This window comes from Solea solea, chromosome 8 (genome assembly GCF_958295425.1).
Source record: "Solea solea chromosome 8, fSolSol10.1, whole genome shotgun sequence".
Taxonomy (NCBI): Eukaryota; Metazoa; Chordata; class Actinopteri; order Pleuronectiformes; family Soleidae; genus Solea; species Solea solea.
The window spans coordinates 1,301,785-1,326,806 of NC_081141.1; the positions used below are offsets into that span (position 1 = coordinate 1,301,785).

The 25,022-nt window shown below is 42.8% G+C and overlaps 2 protein-coding genes across 2 annotated transcripts in view; both read right to left on the bottom strand.

The window, feature by feature from the left end:
• si:dkey-61l1.4 (collagen alpha-1(I) chain) overlaps window positions 1-18,863 on the bottom strand; it is a 45,121-nt gene extending 26,258 nt beyond the window's left edge. Inside the window, exons 1-14 of the mRNA XM_058635832.1 lie at window positions 18,810-18,863; window positions 12,902-13,047; window positions 12,114-12,272; window positions 11,762-11,954; window positions 10,842-10,949; window positions 5,368-5,775; window positions 3,429-3,473; window positions 3,201-3,320; window positions 1,109-1,147; window positions 966-1,019; window positions 827-880; window positions 639-746; window positions 515-568; window positions 46-99 (exon numbers count right to left, since the gene is read on the bottom strand). Of these exons, the coding sequence (XP_058491815.1) occupies window positions 46-99; window positions 515-568; window positions 639-746; window positions 827-880; window positions 966-1,019; window positions 1,109-1,147; window positions 3,201-3,320; window positions 3,429-3,473; window positions 5,368-5,775; window positions 10,842-10,949; window positions 11,762-11,954; window positions 12,114-12,272; window positions 12,902-13,047; window positions 18,810-18,863 (1,596 nt within the window). The remainder of the gene's footprint in view (window positions 1-45; window positions 100-514; window positions 569-638; window positions 747-826; window positions 881-965; window positions 1,020-1,108; window positions 1,148-3,200; window positions 3,321-3,428; window positions 3,474-5,367; window positions 5,776-10,841; window positions 10,950-11,761; window positions 11,955-12,113; window positions 12,273-12,901; window positions 13,048-18,809) is intronic.
• The window catches only part of cacna1ba (calcium channel, voltage-dependent, N type, alpha 1B subunit, a), an 83,405-nt gene continuing 77,169 nt past the window's right edge, over window positions 18,787-25,022 (bottom strand). Inside the window, exons 45-48 of the mRNA XM_058635343.1 lie at window positions 23,328-23,366; window positions 22,969-23,197; window positions 21,303-21,520; window positions 18,787-20,416 (exon numbers count right to left, since the gene is read on the bottom strand). Of these exons, the coding sequence (XP_058491326.1) occupies window positions 19,862-20,416; window positions 21,303-21,520; window positions 22,969-23,197; window positions 23,328-23,366 (1,041 nt within the window). The 3' untranslated portion in view covers window positions 18,787-19,861. The remainder of the gene's footprint in view (window positions 20,417-21,302; window positions 21,521-22,968; window positions 23,198-23,327; window positions 23,367-25,022) is intronic.

A 25,022-nucleotide genomic window follows, 5' to 3' on the forward strand; every position in this document is an offset into this window, starting at 1 on the left:
ATTTAATAATATTCTTATATATTAAAATCTATTTGTTACACAAACCTTTATCCCAGTCTCTCCACTGTCTCCACGTGGTCCAGGCTCACCAGTGAAACCCTGCAGTCCAGGACATTCACAGTGTTAACAAAAACATTTCAAACAAACCTGAACGAGTGTAGTGCCCACTGAGAACAGCAGGGGGCATCAATCTGACCCTGAGCTTATGAACACTTACGGTAAAAACACAGCCCAAGTACAGCATTTTACACTAATAATAATAATAATAATAATAATAATAATAATGATACAGCAAACACTTGATGTGATGATTTCAGACTGCTACAGTGGGGAACAGCAGTCCGTAACATTTCTGTGACTTAAATAAAGTTTGTGTATAAAAAGCTGGGGAAACACTGTCATACATGACTGTAAATCAAGAGATTTTAGAATGATCTAAAGTTTGAAAAGCTGGGCTCAAAAAGATTCTAAAAGAGATTTTAATAAGTTTCATTTCTAGAACTAGAACACTCACCTCATCACCTTCCTCCCCTTGCAAACCATCTTCTCCTTTAAAGCCCATGGGTCCCTGACAGGGAAAAACAACAGCGTTAACAAATAATGCAGGTTTATCCTTATAAAACCACAGACTCACTCACCTGGAGCCCTGGTTGCCCCCGTGGCCCAAACATCCCGTCCAACCCCTGACTGCCATTCCGACCCAAACTCCCTCTCTTGCCGGGGACGCCCTTTGGACCGGCTTCACCCTAACACACAGATCAAATCCCATTACATGATGTTGGGACACCAGGTATAACAGAGCTAATGCTGTTAAATAAATGCTGACCATGTTTCCTCTGTGTCCTGAAGCTCCTCTGGTCCCTGGGTCTCCAGGAATCCCCTTATGATAAATACATTTAAAACAAGTTAAAGGAAACACTGGCGTACTAAACTACTTGTTTAATCACAATGGACGCTTGACTCACTGGAAGACCAGGCGTTCCCATCTCTCCCATGAGTCCAGGTGGACCAGGCTGCACCTGATGAGCAACAGAACAATTCACAGCTATAACTCAGCGACTTTGAACACTGATATCAGTTTTCCTGACAGAACTATTGAAATACTCACCGGCCAGCCAGCTCTGAGCATGTGAAAGAAGGTCGATCTCTGCAAAAAGAAAACACTACATTATTTATAAAAGATCACACGCACAGTTTTGACACTTTGAGCATTGTTTCCACTAGACATGATGAGATGCTGTTTTCATATTTACACTACAGTTAACCAGTACAGTGCAGTACAGTGCTCTAGAGTGTAGATACAGTACAGTGTAGTTAAATACACTGGAATACAGTGCAGTACAGTAAAGTCTAGTACAATGTAGTACAGTCATTTGTAGTAAAGTGTAGCACAGAACAGTACAGTGAAGGGTAGCTGAGTTCAGTACAGTGTTTCATTGTACAGTGAAGTACTGAAGTACAAGACAGTGCAGTAAATTGTCCGTAAATCTCTTGTCCTGTACATTTTCATACAGTACCGTACACTGTAGTGTAGTACAGTACAGTGTAGTACAGTGTACGGTACAGTGTAGTACATTAATTTGTAGTAAAGTGCAGCACAGAACAGTACAGTGAAGGGTAGCTGAGTTCAGTACAGTGAAGCACAGTGAAGTACAATACAGTGTAGTAAATTGTTCGTAAATCTCTTGTCCTGTACATTTTCATACAGTACAGTACAGAATAGTACGGTGCAGTGTAGTACAGTGCGGTGCAGTGCAGTACAGTGTAGTACAGTGCAGTATAGTACAGTGTAGTACAGTGCAGTACAGTACAGTATAGTACAGTATAGTACAGTGTAGTACAGTGCAGTGTAATGTGGTACATGACAGCAGAGTGTGAGCTCACAGCCATGTCAGCAGCACAGCTGTGAATGATTCCGGTGCCGACTGAAGTCCTGGTGCTGGTTCTAGAACACTTGACGCTGCAGATGGAGCCAAAGAGACGCGAGTGTGTGACAAAGTGCTGAAAACTCCATTTAATGCCTCTTGTGGATGTTTAACGGCCGTTAAATGATACGACGTAAAGGTTGTGGTCACTGGCAGAGTCAGGTCTCATAAACACGGGTCTTTCTGGCGGACTCCACCACCCAGCTCTGCTGCTCCAGCTTCTGTTTGTATTGGCAGAGGTTCTGCAGTGTGGCTGGCCAGACCTGAGGTCAGGCTCAGACTGCTGAAGAGGACTGGACCTGCTTTACTGTAGGTCTCAGTGCGTCTCTGAGGCCTCGCTGTGTTCTGACAGAGCAGCAACACTGATGCTTTTCAGCTCTCGTCTCTCTTGTGAAAGCAAAGTGCAGGGCCTGACCCAGGCATGAGGTCTGGATCTGCTCCAGTTACAATACATCCAGATACTCCAGCTTTTCATTACAGCCTGTGAGCTGTGGCCATCTACAGATTGTCAACAGACTGGGGTCGGATTACTGCCTGAACGTTCTCTCCATGTCATCGTCTGCATTTGTACATTATAGTTTTCATGGGAAATTCGGATTTTCACATTATTGTCCATTTAATCATGATCTTGGACACGTTTTGTAAATGAAACGTACAGAGCTTGTTTTCTGTGTCTGAGGAATATTTATATATATATATATAAAAAAAAAAAAAAAGAATCGACCTCAAATTCACTTCCTTCAAAGAAAATAAAAGCTCTTCACGGCTCTTCACCGTGTTTCTGTCTATTATGACATGTTTTATAAGTCAAATTTTAAATTGAATTTAATCCAGCTCTGTAATAGAATGTGAATTAAACAAACCCTGACAGCATCATAATCATTTTAAGTGTATTCTTCATTTGACTGAGTGAAAAGTAATAAGGTGGATTTCAGATTTTAGGCTATTGTGCCGTCATATTTTTTTAAAAAGAAATAATTCTTTGTTGTTGCACTCTACCTGACATAAAAGTGTGTTTAAGTGTTGGGATGCATCATTTCTCTCTCTCTCTCTAATCTATTATACGGTCTATGGGTGTGCGCTCTCATACCGTCTCATTTCATATTTCAGTTAAATAATTGTTGTTGCAGTCGACATGATACACTTTTGCAAGTAGTTGTGAGTCTGTGTGTGTGTGAGAGTCTGTGTTCATTATTGATCTCAGCCTTAGTTTGACGTCAGTTATTAAAGACCCTGCTGGACTGTTGTGAGCAGTGTTTATATATTGAGACTCACCCTGAAAGCGACCCAGTCGTCCTCAGAGTTCCGCCATAAATAAAGCGTGGGAAGTCCCGGAGGACCTGGAGGCCCTGGATCTCCTCTACGTCCATCCATGCCTGAAATACCTCGAGATCCCTGCGGAAGAAAATAGAAAAAGTAAAAAAATAAAGATGCCAGTGATAGAAAAGTTTACATTACATCACATTACAGTAGAATCTGGTCAAATGTAAAATCCAAACTTACCATGTCACCTTTAAATCCAATAAACCCTTCTCTGCCTGGACATCCCTGTAAGAACAACATGACATTTAAATGTACACAAGTGTCCTTGCTGGTGTCTGGCATCATCTGCACAGTGTGACGATCATAAAAAGAAAAGGCCACTGTGGTTCGTTCGAGACATTAATGCCAAGTGTTTGGAAGCCTGTAATTTAACAAGTGGAATAAAAACCCCGTATGAGTCAGCTTCAACCACATGTTTGCACAGAACAACCATAACCTCCACTTACAAGCAAAATGCACACCCACTCAGGAGGTAATTTCAGGGATTATCTGAAGCTCTCAAGGGAAAAAAAGATGATATTCAGTTAAAAGCAGTGACAAAATGTTTTTATCTGTTCTCAAAGTGAAGATGGAAGTTTCCCCAACTCAGTGTCTCAAAGAGCTTTAAAGACGTTTACAGAGCAGGAGATACAGTACTGAGGGGCAGGAGATACAGTGCTGAGGGGCAGGAGATACAGTGCTGAGGGGCAGGAGATACAGTGCTGAGGGGCAGGAGATACAGTCTGTGCATCTGGTTTTCCAATAGTGAGATGAGAAGACCTGTGTTCATTTTTATATTGAGATTATAAAGTAACCACTATGGTGAAAAAAATATCCTCAAGGTCCAAAATGTAAAATCTGTGCATGAATAAGGATTTTAAAGATAAAATGAAAGCAGGCTTGGATGATGTGAGGTCAGCGACTTCTCCTCTCCTCTCTGGCCACACCCTCCAGGCCGCCTCCCTTGGCTTTAGCCTCCTCCAGCAACATAAATTAGAATATGAAAATAAATTGCTTTGGCTCCAACAACTATACATGACTGTAGTGAGTCAGGTTGCCAGGTTTGGTAACATCCTGCTTGTACTCAACCACAGCCTGCGTATGCACTGGTGGACTTCATGTTAAAACCACACGACAGACGAGACTCTTCTTCTTCTTCTTCTTCTGCCACTTCTTCACTGCTGAGCTACAACTATTCATCTGTTCAAGAGAAGCCAGGTGATCGTTTGTTTCTACATCAACACAATCCTAATCTAAATTTAATATTCATTGTTAGAGAAGAACTAGTATTAGGGGCCACACTGAGAATTTTTAGTTTTCGAGAATATAATCTTAATTTACGAGATTAAAATCGTAAATGTACTAGAATAAAGTCTTAATTTACGAGATTAAAGTCTTAATTGACTAGAATAAAGTCTTAATTTACGAGATTAAAGTCTTAATTGACTAGAATAAAGTCTTAATTTACGAGATTAAAGTCTTAATTGACTAGAATAAAGTCTTAATTTACGAGATTAAAGTCTTAATTGACTAGAATAAAGTTTAAATTTACGAGATTAAAGTCTTAATATACGAGATTAAAATCGTAAATGTACTAGAATAAAGTCTTAATTTACGAGATTAAAGTCTTAATTTACGAGATTAAAGTGTAAATTTACAAGAATAAAGTTGTAAATTTACCAGAATAAAGTGTTTATTTAAAGTGAAACTTAAAAGTAAATGTATGACTAATCTCGTGGTTTAAAGTTCTTTGAAGTGTGTGTACGATGTATTGACACATGATCAGCACTGGCGTCGCCAACCAGTGTTGGATCTGCCGACACCGACGCTCTCACTGATCACACGGCTGCAACAATAACAGAATTTAGCACCTGCTAAACTCTATGATATCTCAGGACTGTGACACCTTTTGTCGCCATTAGAAAACTGTTTAGCGTTTGCTTTGTTACCCACTCACTCACTCACTCACTCAGTCACTCAGTGACTGACATGTTAAGTGGAAGGAGAGACCGGGCTCTGTTGTATAAGGATTGTCTGACACGGACCAAACACGGCCAATAGTAGCCAAACTAAATCTAGATGACTTTTATTAAGTGGCTAAAACCAGATTTTCCCTCTGTGGTTGTTTTCTGGTGCTTACTCTTCTTCCCTGTGGTCCAACAGAGCCAGCAGCACCTCTGTGGATCCTGTAGCTTCTCTGGTCAGATCCGTAGATTACGTCCCCAGACTGCGGTGTACTTGAATGTTGACCAACCACGCTGACTTTTAAACGAGGCTGCAGTCTGTCCGTCTCCCGGTTTCCCTTTGGTTGCATTGATGGCGTCACATTCTTGTAGATCGCTAACGTAACATTTTGTTGTGAATCGGGAGAGATGAAGTCGACGTTCCTTTCATTTGACGATGGGATGAACGGAGAGGATTCAGTGGCATCAGCTCCTCTGTCCTCGCTGTTAGCCGCTAACACAGGGAGAGGTTCATCGACAAGGACAACGACAGGTCTCTGGTCAGGATCCGTCGAGTCTGCAGAGTTTCCCTCGGACAGGTGAGTCTGAAAAGAGACCCGGAGAAGAACCAGCAGTCAAATGTGACATTCTGTAGCGCGCTAACCAAATCTTTAATACAAAAATAAGGAAAATGATGCCGTATAACATCAGTGACAGAATTGGTCAGTTCTTTGTGTGTATTTATCTATTCAGCTCAGGAGTCGGGCAGTGACGTCCATGACGCGGCCATCAAATGAACATGATTTAAATCAAACTAAACAATTTTACTTCCACTACGTTTGAGGTCAATTGGCAACATTTTCTGTTCATCAAGCAAGTAATTCATGACATAATTCAGTTTCCCCCTCCTATTTTGAAGCAGTCTGGTCCTTCTCCTCTGACTTTGGTATCGACAAGGTATTTGCACCCAAAGTACTGTCGCTTATTGAATAATTTCTCTTTTCCAGACCATTCTCAACAAGTTATAGGGAGTGCATGAAGATCCCAGTAGATCAGGAGTTTCTGAAACAGTCAGAACCACCTGTCTTTATTCAAAGTGATGCTCAGTTTGAACCTCTCTGCCATGTCCACATGCCTAAATGAGTCGGATTATATATTTGTATTAACACACAGGTGTAAAGAAGGTAAGGCGAGTGTAATTCAGCCCATCATCGATGTACAAGGACCTTAGAGCACCATCGATACACTGTTTCAAAGCACAGGGTGTGACGACCATGGTGAGTACACATCACTCAATGTGTCATAACTCTGCACCTGATGCTGTTTGTCCAGCTCTCTGCTCTGCTCATCGTCACCACTCTGACAGACTGGAAACACCAGCATACAGATGATGGTCAATCACCACAACAACAACAACAACAACAACAACAACAACAACCTCCTACACAATGTTTCTAAAGAGGTTCCAAAGAGTAGCAGGGACACTGGAACTGAGTCGCAGAACTTTTGAACTGGGTTGAGAAACTTTGGACTGCATTAAAGGAACTCTGAAGCAACTTTGAACTTAGTTGAAGGAACTTTGAACTTAGTTGAAGGAACTTTGAAGTGCATTGAAGGACACTGCAACTTCAATCTGTTTTAAAGAACTTGAACTGTGATGAAGGACCTTAAAATGTAATTGGGAACTTCAAACTGTAGAGGGCAGTATTGCACCTCGCAGTGTATAACCTGCCAGAACTTATTGGAAGAAGAGGAAGCAGCAGGGGGCATTTTACTGGCTTAAGGCCTTATTTGATTCCATTGCTTTGACACCTTGTAATCATCAGCACCTGAACCAGAGTGAGAGAATGTGGTGTGATAAATCATCACCCCCACACACACACACACACACTCACTCACGTTACATCTGAGGCTGCACTCACCAAGGTTTCAATTTAATCAACTTGAGCGATGGAGTAAATAGCGCCTCCTCCTCCACCATCACACAGGTGACAACACTGGCAACTGCCTGCTGCTGAGATACAGTAGTGTATTAATGGTCATATCCCACTTAATATGGGATGGATTGTTTTATAGATGTCAATGGCGATGTCCATGCCTGTTTCAGGTGTTTACTTGACCTTGGATTGAGCTCTTTATGTTACGCCACGATTGAAGCCTCTTCCAATTGCAACAGGAGGCAGAGAGTGAGTGAATGAATGAATGTATGAATGAACATTCACACACAAACTCTGTATAACCACACAGTTGTGGTTTAGGGATGTAAATGATGTATCATCTAGAGTCATGTTGTCATCTTCTCTCTTTAGGGGTCACCACAGCAGATCATCTGCCTCCATGTTGTCCTATCCCTTGTGTCCTCGTCTGTTACACCAACTGTCCTCGTGTCCTCCATCACCACATCCATGCTCTTCCTCTTTTCCATCTTCAATATCCTTTGTCCCATATTAAAAGTATCATAATGCCTCTCTGGTTGTGGACAGAGCTTTACTTAAAATCACTGAGCAGAGAATTTTGACTCAACTCTAAAACAAATCTGTGAGTGCAAGACAACAGGGGAGGAGTCCATGGTCTGTATTTAGAAAGCGTCTTTCTAGCTGCGAGTGGAGCATTTTCTATCACAAACGGAGCTGAGAATCAAACCCACAACCTTCCAGTTGACGTCCGTATTCTTCCTCATTTTGTCTTTAGCACAGCTCCCAGCCTCCATTTAAGCTCCACTCTGTGCCTAAAGATAGAAGCCAAGGTTTTTCCAAAAAGTTCCTTTCAAAGAAAGCTTAGAACTTTCTTTGGGGGAAAAAAAAGGCCATTGAACGTTAGTTGTAGTTGTAGTTGTTGGCAACAACCTGAAACCCCCTAGTTTGCACAAAAAATGTATTCTGGAATAACAACCACCAATAAGGAGACTCCCTACACTTGGCAGGCTGATTAGTGATGTGACAAAAATCTCACTGACTTTCAGGGATGTAGAAAAAAGCGTATTACTGCACACGTGTGCTGGCAGAGAACTTGATGCATATGGACTGATTTAACGTGACTTCTATAAATACAGTATCAAAGAATCATGAGCACATTTGGCAGGAACATCTTTCACATCTTAAACTTGTTCCAGTGCACTGACGACAAACCATGAAACCACTCGATCACAAAACAGCATTCCCACACTTCCCGACACATTGTCACTTGTTATTGTACATACCACGTGTGTGTGTTGCCCGTCCACACTTAGTCCCACGCGCACAGAGTCCTGCAGCCAAAGGAAGCCCATCGTGACGGTTAATACAGTCCACATGTCTGCAGCGTGTCCTCACGCAGGTCAGTGGATGTGTCTGAACAGGAGCAGCCTTTCCTTCTTCAGCTGACCCTCCTCGAGCCAACAGAGACACACCCAGGACTCCACTGCACCACACGCTGCCACGCCCCACACACTGCACTCACTCAGATGCTGCCGTCACATTAAACAGTCTCACGCCGCGCTCATATCACCACAGAGGAATCTCCAAACATTTCATTTTCACGCTCCACTGCAGGATCAAAAGGTGAAGCGACAGTGACATCACAAACCTCCCATTCATAAGAGATGTATTATTATTATTGTTATTATTAAGTATATGGAGTAAAATAAATGAAAGAGATTATGTGTAACATGAAATAAATGACTGTATGCCAAGTCTACCCTGTCAGTTGGATGTGATAAATATGGTTTCAATGTCTCCGATTTCTTACTCAGTGACATCAATCTTTGATCTTTTCATCGCGGTGCGTTCCATGTGTCGTCGGAACTCGGAATTTCCATCTAGAAAAAAAGTCGACGTCACAAACCCTGACAATATCTCAGTGGGACTAACCTGGTTAAAGAAAGGCTAAAAACACAAGTCAAACAACACTTAACAAGTAAAATAGTTCTTACTCAACGTGGGCGGAGTTTTACACGCGACACACACACACACACACACACAAACGAGTGACTATTGACTTGTAAAGCAGTTATTTTCAGTGTAACTGAATCATTAGAATCGAAGCACAGACGTCCGACACAGTCATTGGACTGAAACACAGCTCGCCGGTCGTGATCAGCCGTGTTGTTGCTAAAACACACCAGACGCCACTGTTCAATATTGAGATTTTACACATTTCCCTGCTAAACCCACGTTTTTACGATTGTTACGTCTTTTTAACTGATCTACTGTTCGTTCGGCTTGATTCTTGTGTCGGACGTCGCGCTCACGCACTTCCTGTGACTAACAAGTACCAGGTATCGCCAGCGGAAACACGGCATTGTATACAGCAGCAGAGCAGGGTACAGCTGGGGGCAATTATCCCGTCAAACTTCCTCTGGATTCTTCCCCTCTCCCTCTCCCTCTCAATAATTTGAAGAGATTCTCTTGAGGCCTTCTCACAGGTGCAAAATGCCAGCGTGTCAAACAGACACATTGACTTCAGGTCCAGGAGGAGGAGGCCAGTAAAACTACAGCGTCATCTTCAGTTGGAGGCTTTGCTAAACTGCTGCATGGCTCATTACTCGTAAGACACGAGTACTCGTATCATAGACTGTATTTACACATGTAAACATCAGACCGACTGTTTCCCGAATGGTGAGAAATGAAATTATATGATATTATATTATATTATATATATAATGATCAATTATATTATATAATGAATGGATTGGTAAGCAGGAAGCGAATCATTAAAATATGTAAATTGTGTTGAGTTGTGGAAAAAGGGGGTGGGAATAAATAAGCTTATTCTTCCTTCCACATGTAAATTGATGGATTTTTTTGACCAGAACTGTGACAGTATACACGAGTTCACACTGGCAACACAAAACCTGTGAGGTGACGCCCTGACGATGAGTGGAGTACGAAACTGTGAGCACAACTTTAATTATCCACTTTCTTTCAGATAATCCCCAACTGCACAACCGACCGTTCCGCTCAAACCGCCCTGAAAAGTGCACCCTGTGTGCAGCGCGGAAAGTTGGCAAACATTGTTTTGAGGGTGGACGGTGTACACCAGCACCGTAGGAAAAGAGGTAGTGATTGAACATGGCAGGGCCAGACCATAATCGTCCTCCACGGGCTGTTCATCAGGGGCCACCACATCATTCAGCCTCTGCACATGAGCATGAAACACTGCTCAGTCCCACAAGGGAACATGGAGTCAGAGCCAGAAATCAGCCACATGAGTTACTCATGAAAGGATGAATCGTCTCTTCACCTCTGTGCCAATCATTCAGTGCATTTACATGACGTGTATTTGAATATATGAATAATAAAAGCAGCTTTTGTTAGAAACAAACGTGGCGAACGTGCAGCGCAAACATAATAAATTGATTTGCATAGAAAGTGTGATATACAATATTCAGACTCAAAAGTCATTCTAGTTTCTATACTTTTAGAATTAGGATTCCATAATTCCTGCCTCTCAGTCAGTGTCTGGTGGGAGCTCCTTAGTCTAAAATGACACATTACTACATAATGCTTTTCTCACTGTACACAGTTCATTTATGAATTCTGATAAAAACCAAGGTCTCCATGTCGCTCTCAAAACTCCTGGTTCCAAACACAGACTCTATAATCTGCATTTCTTTCCCTTCAAATGTTCCGTTTGAATCGAAACCACATAACATTTACGACAGTGATGTATGTCCTTGAAACTGAATATTTACCCAGAATGCACTGGAGGTTACCACGTTGCAGGTGGGCTGATGAAGAGTGCATTGGTCCCTGGCAGCGTCTGGATCCCCCATAACAAAAGTCATTTGTCTCACAGCACCCTGAGGACACCAGTGAGAAGACAGGGTCAGAGGTTAATCTCCGTGTAAACCACAGGCACAGGAAACTCCACCTTTAACCTGCCAACCCCAACCCGTCATCTAGACCTGACACTTCAGACGAGGTCAACAGAGGCCAGCGGAGGACATCCATCACTATCTGCTCTGCACTGTACTTGGATTAGACACTCAACCGTCATGGATATGATCAATGCAGCAAGTTCATAGCTTATAGCTCATATTTTTGACTTTTTTTATCTCATACTTGTGACTTTTTATCTTAATTTTGACTTTTTATCTGAATTTTTTGACTTTTTTTTATCTCATACTTGTGACTTTTTATCTCATACTTGTGACTTTTTATCTCATAAATGTGACTTTTTATCTCATGTCAGACATACATGTCCACTTTAAAATCTTTAGTAACATTTTTAAATTAAGAAAAAAATAATCATTTACATTTTACAATCATGAATTAAGCATTAACTAAACATTAGCTAATTACATTATAAATGATTAGTTAATCATCACCTCATGATTACTTAGTGATCAGTTAACCTTTTTGCACACATTATTTTGTATTTTAGGTGACAAAGACCTGTCTCGTGTATAATCAAAGACAAACATCAAAAACTATTTGAAAAACACCTAAAAAGAACAAAACGTAGCAGAAAAGTTCAAAAGGAAACTTGTGTCCCGTCAGGATCATAAGTAAAGACGACACAGTAAAGCCTCCTCTGCTGCCACCAAGTGGAAAAATAAGTCCAGTTCCTGCACAACCTCGAGTCCCTCCCAAACAAAGATGGAACCCTTACTTCAAAGGGTGTCTCGTATCCCTCCAGGCTGCCTCCCACCATCAGGACGCCATCCGTGGCGATGCGCTGCCAGGGATACGCCCAGTTCACCCTCTCCACCAGAGAACAGTCCACATACACCTCCAGCCAAAGAGGGGAGACACTCAGTGACACTCGGTGCCACCGACCGTCCCGCAGAGACCCCACGGTGAACCTGTATGTGATTGAAGCAGGACAGAGGTGGTAAGAGAGGGGAGACACATCCAGGGACACTACCAGGGACGGACGAGAGAGGGGACAGAGGGGAGTGAAGAATGGACATCACATGAGGTTGGTCCCAGTTTTGTCTGGGAACGTTTGGCGTCACACTTACTCATATTCTCTGTGCTGTGTGGAGATGAAGGTGAGCGAGAACAGGCCGAGGCGGAGCTGCAGGTGCACGTGATGCTGGGAGTTTAACAGGGAAACTACGCTGCTCTCCTCCATCTGAGAGCTGCGGAACTCCATCAGCAGGCTGAACTCTTCTGAAAACCTGCAGGAGACACACATGACTGTACAGCATCCTGAGAGACAAAGACATCATGCATTTTTAAGGCTTATTAGAATAACCTTAATCGTCATAACAACTAAATGCCTAACCCTAGCCTCAACTTAAACCAGTTTCTATCCCTGAACCCTCAAAAGCTCTTAAAGTTCTGAGACAAGACGTCCTCACAAATATAGGTTTGACTCAAAATTTACAACCTCGCAGCTTATTTTGGGAAAGTTTCTTACAACAACAACAATCTTTCTTCACAGTTTAAGCATTTTTATCTGTCGCTTATGTCACAAACACAGCACATCCTGTTCTTGTTTCAAAATAAAAGCCCTCTAGCAGACGGATAGACAAACGTTCCCTGAATTACTCTTTGTAAAATAGCACCTGCTGCACAGAGGCTCTGCAGCAGGTGTGTGTGTGTGTGCGTGTGAGGGACACAGCTGTGCCGTCACTCATGGCAAACACACCAGTGTAAAACTGGCCTTAGACGTCATTCCAACCAAGACTGGAATCCAACTCACTCACTCAAACACTCACACTCGAGGACGTTACTCCTTGAACTTGTGGCATTATCTGTGTCAGTGTCACACACAGAGACTCGTCTGTGTGTCCACCGTACGTACCTTTGTCCAAACACCTGTTCTGTGGACACCGTCACACTGCCGTAACGGCCCACGTGGAGAGTCGGACACCGCAGACCGTCCATCGACACGGACACGTCGGTGCCGACGTTCACCCTCTGGGAGAAGTGATGCAACAAATCCACGTCCTGTTAAGAAAACAAAGCGATGCTTTTGAGTATTGAGTTGAACTAACGCCAGACTGCAGCTCAGTGTCCAAACGGTGTCGTCACCTCCCACCTCCCACGTCCAGGAGGTGGACGTAGATTAAATTAATCAAACAAATAAATAATTCACCGATACTCAAATCATTTCTAAAGTGGTAGTTTGATCATAATTCACTTTTGTGTGAAATATTTCTCCTGCCGCTCACTCCCAGCACCGTCTGTTTCCGTCATGTAAAGGTCAACAGGAACCACCAGGGACCACAGATGCAAACACTGCTCGCAGGTGACCACACATAACCAGGCTCCTCATTCCTCCCTTCTACGTGCGACACGGTAAATACTTTACACAAGTGCAATATACGTATTTATGCTGTAAATATCAAGTCCATACTGTGTATAGTCTGCTGTCCATAATGTACATTCTACATTCTATTTTAACTCATTTTTTATAGTCAAGTGTTAATATGTTGTTTTTTGTTTGTTTGTAATTTTCTTTTTTGGTAATGCATGTTTATTATTTATTATTTATTATTTTTACTGTCTTGCTGCTGTAACAATGTACATTTCCCCACTGCGGGACAAATAAAGGACTAACTCTGGTATAGACCTGGTTCTGTACATGGTCCCTGTCAACTAAACTAATAAACTAAACTAAGTACAAAACTAGTCAGACATACACGGCCAATAAATCAATTTTCTACGGCCTTACCTCGACTAAACTGTGCATGTAAACGTACTGAATGTGAATGTTTTTTTTAGCTCTTTTTACTCATGATTGTCAGATTACAGTGAGCTTGCTGAGCCGCTCTCTTCACTCACTCACTCACTCACTGTAAAATGTGAGTGACATTTATTAGTGGCTGAGTCGTCTGCAGGTGCTTGGACGTGACATGAGGGCCGAGCACGGACTCCACACATCACACAGCTCACATCAGATACGACAGGGCTGTAAACTGAACTCTGGCTGCTCGCCGCACATCAAAAGAAGGAATTCCTTCAGGAGAAACAGCCTTTTATTCATCCTTTAATAGCACTAGTGTCAGACGCTCCTGAGCCTCACCACATACTACTACTGTGAAAAAACACAAGCAGTGGAAGCTGGTCTGTGTCAGCATGAGGTTAAAGCTGCAGTATAGAAAGATTGTTGATTTTCATTCACAGGTTATAAAAAAAGTACTCAGATTATGGGATTTTGGCGACAGCTGACCTGAGGCAGTCTCTAGAATCTGCACTAACTGCACTCAGAGCTGTTTCAGTGGCCACAGTCCAAACAGGTGTTTTCATGCTGCAACAGCGGCTCTGAGTGGAGCAGCCAGGTACTGCACTCACAGTGTGTCATCAGGTGACTAAGATGATAACCTACATTTACTGCTACTTTAAACAAACCATGCTTTTATAGTGTTTAATATGATTATATTTCATTTTCCTGGGTTTTATTTACACTTTGTACTGATTTTTTTTATTATTGTGGGCATTTTGTCTCCACCCATCTGTTTTGTTTAGTTATTCATTTACACATAAACTATTAAAAGGACACAGTTATAATATAGATGAGAATGTGAGAGATAATTACCTAAAAAAAACTCTTCAGGGATTTAAAATTAAAAGTGGTGTTCTCCCAATACTGCACAGCTTCATGTGCTCTTATGTTTGTAATTGTTTTATGTTCATGGTTTTTCTGAACGTTTTCTTTTGTATTATTTTTTATTAATGCAGATTACAGCTTCACATAAATGAATTCAAAGAGACCACGCATTAACTGAAAAATAAAGCTACTATAATCATACATTAGTCAGTTAACTCGTAGTTAGACTGCTTTGTGTCCCTAATTTCACTTACTATCACACCGTTTGGTGTTATAATAGTTATTATGTCTATAATGTGACTATTTAAAGTATTAAATGTTAAGTGTGACGCAGTTGTTTCTTACCTGAGCGAAGGAAATCCCACGTGTCTCCACGTAAAACTGTCACGACCACGTCACATTCAAGTAAATACAACATTAGTAACTGAACTGGTCGCATTAAGAACATAATTCCTTACAGAGGTCAACAAACTTAACTATTACTTCTGCTACAACAGCGGAAAGACGGCAGAATCAACGCGTTTAGAACCGTTTTCTTTTATTGTGCGTCAGGTGAAGAAATGACGCTGTCAAGTCAGCATGTTTTCACAGGACGACTGCCAGAAAGGTTTCAAAATAAGAGCCCGACACAGGAAATGGAGATAAATGAGTTGTTCGCATTTAGTGGATGTTTTCTCTTTACCCATCGTTGGTGCCTAATTGTGAGGATGAGTTTGAACCTCGGCAGCTGGTTTTCACCATGTCCACGTGCCTAAATGTCCTGCAACCCTTAAAGGGATACGTCACCCATTTGCATTTAGCTTTGTATGACTATAATAGGGGTGGTAGTTTTAAAAAAAGTGTGCTATCCAACCTCAGTTGAACAATATCTTCATACTTTTCCCGCCAGTGACACTTGGTCCTGTTAGCGTAACTATTAGCAAAGATGGCGGACACTGTTTACCAAGTCTCGCGCATTTATCGTGACAGTCACGTGTTTCGCTCTTTTGTCACACACTCCCGCCACACATTGTATTTCAATTCTCACGCTAAAAATAAATAAATAATATAAATGTCTCTGTCGCGCCGCTATCACTATGGAACCGGGAGGAAACTGCTCTCATACGCACGTGATTGCCTCCTGAGCAGTGCTCACTTTGGCAGATACTCCACCTTGTGGCCAAAGGGGGAAAGCACACCTCTCTGTATGTGCTACTTCTCAGCACAGATACAACAATACATATATAATACATCAATAACTGGACTTAAAAACCTCTTAACATTTGAAATGAAATAACTTGAAAAATATACAATATATACATCTCTTTTTGTTGTTTATTTTTGAAATAATAGTTTGCTGTGCATTTGCAGTAAATACAGTTTCATCGTTGCATAGTCCATTTTAGTCAGGAGGCTACTTTTACTTGTAATATTTAATTTTCAATCGTTAATCGTTCTCGATTCAGGGGAAACTGAGGTTGGGAAGCACAGTTTTTCAAAAAATATTAGCCCTATTCTAGTAATAAAAGCAAAGGTGAAGTATTCCTTTAAGATAAAAAAGAGCCATTTTTGTCCCCTCTCCACTAAACCTATTTAACCTAATTATCTTATTGGGAATAAATCTGGCTCCTGTAGCCGCCTTTGCGCAGTCCATTTATGCCACTGTATTTTAATGTTGGTGATGATGTTGTTATTATCTTCTCAGGTGGTACTTGGTATAAAAAGTTTGAGAACCACTGCTTTACCCTCAACTGTGAAGATTTGCACCTGGATCAACAAATCACACACACACTGGTTTACACCTGGGAAAAAAACCCCGTGATACATGATCACATAATAAGAAGCTTTGTTTCATTCTTTTTTATTTCAAGGAACTTTGCTTCATACAAAAAGTGTAATGTAAGAAACAACTGCAGAATTAAAAGTCTGGCCAAGAAACATAAAATCAGGCAAACAAACATTTCACTGAATCCCAAACACAGGAATGTTCCAGGTCTGCTGCGTGGGGAAGAACTGTCATTGACGCTCAATACTGTTTTTGATAGAAACGCTTTGTCTTTTTCAACAAAGCCCACAGTTTATATCAAATATGAAAAAATCAACAACAAAATAACACGTAGTATCTAAAAGTACTAAGTTGTCTACATGCACATACGTCGTTAGAACATGCAAACTCTTTGTATTTTGTCAAGGAAAAGCCACACCTACAGAAGTAGCCAACAGTATGCAGAATAAAGTTCGGAGACCACTTCCATTTGAAGCTACACAGAGGCCATAGAGTTCGGAAGGTACAGGATTTCTCTGCCGTCGCGTGACTACGCCTTTAAAAGAACACAGGACTGTGTCCGTCTTTGATGAAAACGAAGCTGAGGTGGATTTACAAAAAAACCCTTTTTTATCACGACCTAAAAGGTGACACCTCCTCCAGTTTGTGAGCCCTGTGTGACTTTGTCAAAGTGGGTAAATGTGATGCATGCAAATATATGTATAAATCTGCTGTACTCCTACATGTTTTGTTTTTTGTTTACACTTTGTGCCTTTATGTGTTTAACGTCATTTTCTATAATAAAAAAAACATTTGGTCACGCTCATGCTGAAGCCTGAATCTGAAGAAGCTGCAGACGAATGGAGGAGTGCTTGTATTTGTTGCATAGCCCACAGATCTCAGACTCAATGAGCAGCTGCTGCTGCTGCTGCTGTGGATCAATGTGACGTTCATGTGTGTGTGTGTGTGTGCGCGCACGTTCTAGGAGAAGTTGCATATAACGACGGTTTGTGAGTGATTTCAGCCCTTGTACGTCAGAGCAGAGCGTTTTCAGACATGACGGATGGTGTGAACGTGTGTTTCTAACACATCTGACAGCGTGAGACTGGAAGCAGAGGTTTGGTGACGGTCGGTGACCGTCGTCTCACTCCTGAACGTCGTCACAGGTCAAACTCTAGCAGCTCTGTTCATTTCTGGAGTTGATCGGTGTTGTAATTTCACATTGTTGTTATGCGTCAGAGTGAGTGTGGTTGCTAGGCTGCAGATTCTTTTACATAGTGAGTTTTTTGGGGAACCTTCTCAAAGAAGAGATGCTGCATCTTCAAGGGTTTGTCTTCAGATAGTAAACATCACATCGTGAGGTACAGGACGGGATGGAACATCTCCAGAATCGTTTTGTTTGTTTTTTTTATCCCGACGCTTAATATCAATCAATTTGCTTGTTGTAACATTTCCTGCTGTCAAACTGCTGAAAAACACACGTCACAGCTGTTTTAGAAGAAAACCATGAAACTAAAATCTGGATCCAGAAATACAAAATAAAATATCTGATGCATATCAATGTTCATTTCAATACACACTCACACACTTAAGGACTCTGCCACGACTTGCATTCATTGGGACAGCGTAAACAGACCCTTATCCCTAACCTTAACCTTTAACCTTTAACCTTTAAATCTTAGCCCTAAACTTAACCAGTTCCTCAGGAATGAGCTTCTGCCTCATGAGGACCAGGGTTTGGTCTCCATTGGATTAGATCTGAGCAGGTTAAATATGACAGGAGGTCACACTGTGACATCATTTCCAGAAAACATGTGAAAAACAGTCGGTGACTGAGCAGCGCTACCATCTAAACATGCACGTGTCACTGTATAGATACATATATATTGATGCAGTTTCCAACATCAGGCTCCGCCTACACACGTTTTTATCAAAAACGAGAAAAAAAGAATCCACTTTCTTCTTCTTCTTCTTTTTTGAAAGCGTGCTGAAGTGTAGGTTAGCGTCGCTCTGGTTTCCTGCAGCGCTACATACAGCATGAACCAAACCGCTACTCAAGTGAGGACGTGTTAGAAAACATCTGACGTTGCATCTTTTTTCTTTTTTTGTTTCCTCGTTTCTCTACAGTATTATCTAAAAGGAGATTTTAGGCACTTTGTCTTAAAACGTCGCAAAGAAGTCCGTACGTACGAAACATTAGACCTGAAACCATGGCAAACCGGAAGCAGTTCACACACACACACCATAGTCCCCGCCCCGCCGCCCCCATGTCGTACAAAAAAAAAGAAACAAAGATAAGAACCTTTTTTTTTCTTCTGTTATATAGAAAATAAACGGGTCAGTCAGGATGAAACATAATCAGAGAACTGGAGAACACCACAGTGTCATTATGTCTCCACTGAACGGCTCTCTGACCTCTGACCCGTTTCCTTGACCTGCTGAGTCATGGGTTTCTGTTGACGTCGCCATAGCGACTCAAACACACTCACTGTTGAATGTAATGGTAGAAAAAAAAGTGAGTGAAGTGACAAAGAGAGGGAAGCAAATGTAAAATGACATCTTTTTCTTTTTTTTGCATATATTTCCCTCTTTTATTATGTGATGCAAAGGGTGAATGTGTCGGTTTGTAATCCCAGGTTACTTCAGATTACAGCTCATGCTCTCATGTTAGCAGGTGAGTGTGTGCAAAGGTTCGTCACCAACACATGCAGACGGGTGCATGAACAAAGTCTCCTGTTAGTACATTCATTAACATCAGTAAATGCTACTCAGTGGCTCGGGGTTGTCGTGTCTCATCTAAAGCTCGAGGAGATGAAATATGGATTTAATCTGGATTGATAAGAGAAGTGTCACATAAGGGAAAGAAAAACTAAAGACCTTTTACAGAACCTTGCAGAAAACATGCACTAATAACGTCATTCACCTGGATAACATTAATAAATGGTTAGTTCAAACATTAATGAACTGTGAGTGAATGCTTACAACAGCATTAAGTAATGTTCATTCATGTACCTTTACTGCTGCTTCACTGTTCTGGTTCATTCCAACGGTTTTTGCACATAAACGCAGCACAAAACTGTGAATAATGTGAGAAGAAAAGGTGAATAAATCATGAGGACCGGACACAAATACCACACTTAGTACCAAGGACGCCTGGAAAGGGTACTAAGTGGGCAAACACAGGTGGGGCCAACCCACTTGGGACTCACCGTCAGCCTGTTTGAGGGTCTACATGGAGGCGTCAACAAAACACTCACGTCAGAGCAGATAAAGGATCACGCCAGAGTCTGATGTCCTGCTCTGCTTCATGATCCCGTTCACATTCAAGTTTTCTCCCTAACCTTAGCTCTCCATGTTTCAAACACACACACACACACACACACACACAGTGACAATGTAAACTAAAGCCTTCAAAGAAGATGATAAAACTCATCACAGTTCTTCAAAAATGCATCAAAAAGGTTGGTTTAAAGCCAATCGTCCTCCTCTGACTCCTGGTAATACCTGGATGCCCTGACGCCAGAGCCTGGGCTGGTGTTGCCCCCGAAGCTGAAGTGGTACCCATTGGGCACCCCAAGGTTCTGCTGCGGAGCCGGAGGCAGGGCTCCCATCACGCGAGGCAGTGCGGTCCGAGATGAGCGTCCGGCACAGGGGCTGGGCGACAGCGACGCCACGTCCTGGAAGACGTCCAGCTGGTCCCGGAGGCTGCCGTAGGGGCCGCCCAGGGCCTCGCCGGGGCCCCGGCCCAGGAAGGGCTCAGAGTTGATGCGGGCGACGGGGCAGGGGATGTGATGGGAGCCGCTGTGTCGGAGGGCGTTGTGCTCCGACAGGCCGCGGCTCAGCCGGCCAGGACTCAGAGAGGCCCTGCTGGACACAAAGTGCACGGGGGAAGAATTGGCAGTCTTGTAGGCCACCCCTGGCCGAGGGGTGAGGGGGGTCTGGGGGAGCTGCCGACGTCCGCGGCTCGGCGTGCTCGAGCTGGAACTCAGTGCCACGGGGCTGCCTTTAACCCAACCACTGCCCTAGATGAAAATTGGACAAGCAATTTGAAACGATGTGCAAAACATGTGACAGAGGGAGAGGTCAAAGGGAAGGAGGCGGGGACAAGGTCGCCAGAGGGAGGAAAGGAAAGTAAACGACACCAAAAAATGTGGGATGAGATGCAACAAAATGACAAATGAGGGACAGAGAGACGACAGAATGACAGACAGTCAGAGGAAAGTCAGACGGACATAATGGACAGAGAATGATGAAAAGAGAAAGTGGGAAAAGAAGTGAAAGGCCATGAGAGGCTGCACCACAGGCAGACAGAGGATACAGCAGCATCAACAGAGAACAACACCGTCTCTCAGCAGCTGGAGCTCCATGTATTTATTTCACTTACTGTCTAAGAGATTTACCTGCAGGTTTTTCTGCAGTTGCTCCATTAGTTTTGTTGCTGTCGAGTAACTCACACCACAATCATCAGCAGCACTGTGTGTACAACACGGCGTGCCACGTACTATAGTACTATACATCATGATACAGAAATAACCTGATTATGCCCCATGATTAATCGTGATTAACGTAACTCTGACAGCCCAAGCTTTAACCCTTAATGGTCGTTATCAGGCTTCTGCGGAGCTTAATGATGAGCTGACCATTTGAATCAGGCGTGTTGGAGCAGGGAAACGTCTAAAACATTCAGGACGGTGGGTCCCTGGGACCAGGACCGAGAAACCCTGTTTTAAATCACTATGATCACAATGACATCATTTAGATCATTTCTGTTATTATGAGCAGCAGAGTGCACTTTTCTGTTTAGATCAGAATCACACAATAGAAGAAATCAGACAGTGATCGGAGCCCTGCTCCTCCCTGCTCCTCCCTCCTCTGCTCTCCCTGCTCCTCCCTCCTCTGCTCTCCCACCTGCTTGTTGCCGGGTTCCTGCCCCTCACTGGGGGAGGTGGCACAGCTGGCAGTGGCAGATTTGCTGTGGCAGTGCTCCTGGCTGCAGAAGCGGTCGCAGGAGTAGTAGCGCTGCTTGTCGGCCGACGGGTGGTGGTGCTTCCTCTCGTGGGAGCGTCCGCGGTCGTGGGCTCGCTCTCTGTGGGCACCCGGGTCTGATGCTGGCTCTCCTGGTGCACCTGCAGAGGAGGGATGAGACGGGTGCTTCGAGGTTAATATTAGGGCCATGACTGATGTCACACTGTCGCGTAAAGCAGCTTTGAGTGGTTATCAAGACCAGAAAAGTGCTCAATAGGTCGTCACATTGTACATCTGTGAGGGTCGTTCAAATATAACGAAAAAACCAAGGACGTAGGTTTGTGTATGGACGGTGGGGAAAAGCCAGATTGTCCATACCAATATTAGAAACTGGGCAATGTGTAAGTGTGCGCAAATTCTGTGAGCGGATTTTTTTTTACGAGGATCAGTGAACGCATCACAGCCGAGCAGAAATATCACAGAGAAGACAGAGAGAGAGAGAAAGTGTGCAGATGATGTTCTGTTGTGAGTTTTTAAGGCCAAACCTAAAGCCTTTCCCTTTCTCTCTGGCCTGCACGACTTAACACACATATTACTCGTATTATTACTGTATTATTTTCATCTCAAACAATGCAGTTTTCTATGTAAAAAGTATCATTCACATAAACAGACAGAAACTACTGTCAGTCTTAGTTGAGACCCTCACAAAGACGAGATTATATATTATTCCAGGATGTCCAGATTTTCTGTTCTCGACTCAGTTTGATTTCATATGCAAGTTGAAAACACACACACTGACTGAGACATGGTGTCGTCTGTGAGAGCAGGTGCTTTATTTTCCCCGGTTAAAGGAGCGAGGCCTGCAGCAGCGTTCAGACACACTCTCCACAGCGTTGCCCTGCAGAGACGCCGCCTGTTCATTGCTGGGTTGTCGCCTGTTTGTGTCTCTGACAGTTTTTCTTTTATCAAAGTAGTAAAGAGGACGCGTGGAGCTGCACGTCTCTGTCACACACTGGTTATACCAGTTATCACCAGTTATATATATATAAATATACATTTTTGGAGAATGTATTGGAGTATTTTTAATTCCCATCTTGTTTTTTATTCAGGGTGTATCAATAGGGTTAATAGTCTGTCGGGTATCATACTGTATGTATAAGACATTGACTTTCCTGAGCGTGATAGGAGTCGGAGACATTTATCAAGACTAGAGCCGTTGAAGGTCTTAAAGTTTTACAGGTGTTTTCTCACATAGTTTCTAAATATTAGTAAATATGGAGAGAAGAAGCCGCCTGATCATTTGTATTTACTCTGTAACTGTAATATATACTGTAACCTATCACCTACTGTGTGAATGCCTGAAGGTATTGTGGATCTGACAGCACGTGCCCATGCAGCTATCATCTGTGTGTTCTTGTATTTGTTGTTTCTGTCATAAACACTGACCTTGTCAGGACCAAAACCTGGTCCTAATGAGGCAGAACCTCACTTCTGAGGAACTGGTTTAGTTAAGGGTTAATATTTGAACTGTGGTTAGGTTAAAGTTAGGGTTAGGCATCAACTGGTTTATGATTTATGAATGTGTGTGTGTGTGTGTGTGCTGGCTCACCAACAGAGCCTGCAGCTTGTCCACCCAGAGACGTATCCAAAGACCTCTGTCTCTTCTCTCTGTCTCGGTCTCGGTCTCTGCGGTGGTGGCAGCGGTGGTGGTGGTGATGGTGGTGCGGTCGCTCCTGGCTGGGTTTCTCCAGGGTGTAGTCCCTCAGGTTGACCTCCTGGGGTCGCTGTGGGGCCACAGTGGAGGCTGAGCGCTTCATCGGGCTGGCGTCGGGGACGGTCTAATGAGGGAGGACGACAACAAGGAGACTCGCGTCTGACGTGTTTTCCTAAAGCATCCGAGTGTGACGACGCAAGCACAAACAGTATGTAAAATAACTGAAAGAAAGATGCGTGAGAGTGAGTACGTACGGCCAAGTGGATCCCTGGAGAGGGTCGTGGTTGTCCCCACTGTTTCACAGGAGAATGAAGAGAAAGAAGAGCAGAGGGATATTTAATAACAGGATCAGTGTTTGTCAGGGCTGCAGCTAACGGCTCTTTTCATCATCGATTAATCTGTCGATTACTTTCACGATCAAAGAGTATTTGTCAAAGCTGGAGATGATGATGTTCTCACGCGTCTTGTTTTGTCAAAGCAGCACAAACGCAGTTCATCTGGTTCTCATCAGAACATTAAGACTTTTAGTTTTACTTTCACACTGCAAACCTCACTGTGTAGACAGATGAATGATCACATGGTTCCGTTTGAGGCCGCGGTTCTCAAACTGCCGTACGTGTACCATCAGTGGTGCGTGAAAATGACAGAAAATCAGAAATACTGTGAACGGAGAGGACCTGAGGAATTTTGACCAGAGTGCGTTGAAAATGAAACAAATAACAAAATGTATTAAATAATAATTAGAGCTTGGTATAAAAAGTTTGAGGTGTAACAGGTTAATGTTCCCAAATGTTAAATTTCAGGGTTGCTTTGCGTCCGGTTTCCATGGAAAGTGCATGTTCTGCTTCAGTGACAGTAAAATGTGCCCTTAATTCACACAAGGCATCATGGGCCATAGAAATAAGGCTGATAAACAGATGTCATCTCCTGACCTCGGCTCAGCTAATCTCAAAAGTAGCAGAAGACGTGATGGATGAGTCTGCAACAGAGCGACTGAAGGTTGTGGATTTGAGATGGTGTGGTCTATAGTTCCCGTCATGATCCAGCAGCAGCAGCAGCAGCAGCAGCAGCAGCAGCAGCAGCAGCAGCAGCAGCAGCAGCAGCAGCAGCAGCAGCAGCAGCAGCAGCAGCAGCAGCAGCAGCAGCAGCAGCAGCAGCAGCAGGTAGATTCCAAAAGTCATTTATTCCATGAGTTAAAAGATTTCCCACCCTCTCTTTTAAAAGGTGAGAAAAAAAGACGGAAAATCAACACACACACACACACACACAGCTGGTCTTTCCGTCCTCCCATTATTCCTCCAGATTCTCTCACTCTTACATTTAACCCAGTTACTGTCTTCCTCTCCCATTCATCTTGGGCCTGGAGCCATTTGCAGCCACGAGCATCTTCTTCAGTTGGCAGCAGGATAAAAAAAAACCCAAAAACAACCCAACAGTGGACAAACAGCAGGCAGGCAGCCAGGAGCTAATCAGATTACAGTGGAGTGAAAGTAAGATCATCAGTGACTGGGCTGTGAAAGGAATGCACTCTCAACGCAGAAATCCATTAAAATCACTCAGGAAATGAGGGCCCTTATTATCTTATTATATTTCTTAGGATCTCACATTTATAAGGCGTTTATTTTGAGTTTTGCTGCCTCAGTCAGACAAACCTGCAAGATCACGGGAATAATTGTAATCATCATTTATTAACATTACTTAATGCTGTTTTACACATTTACTAACAGTTCTGTAGTAAACGTAAGTAACTGTAAATGTCTTGCTAATGTATAATAGCAGTACATCATCATAAGGATACTTTTCCTTTATTAATGAACGGTTATTGTAATGGATTTCTCAAAGCTTATTATCAGTAATGGAGACGCACAGACAAACATTTTCTTTCTCTTATGCTAAAGAAATCCACACACTGTGGGATTCAAAAGTGACTTTCAAAATAAATGATGATT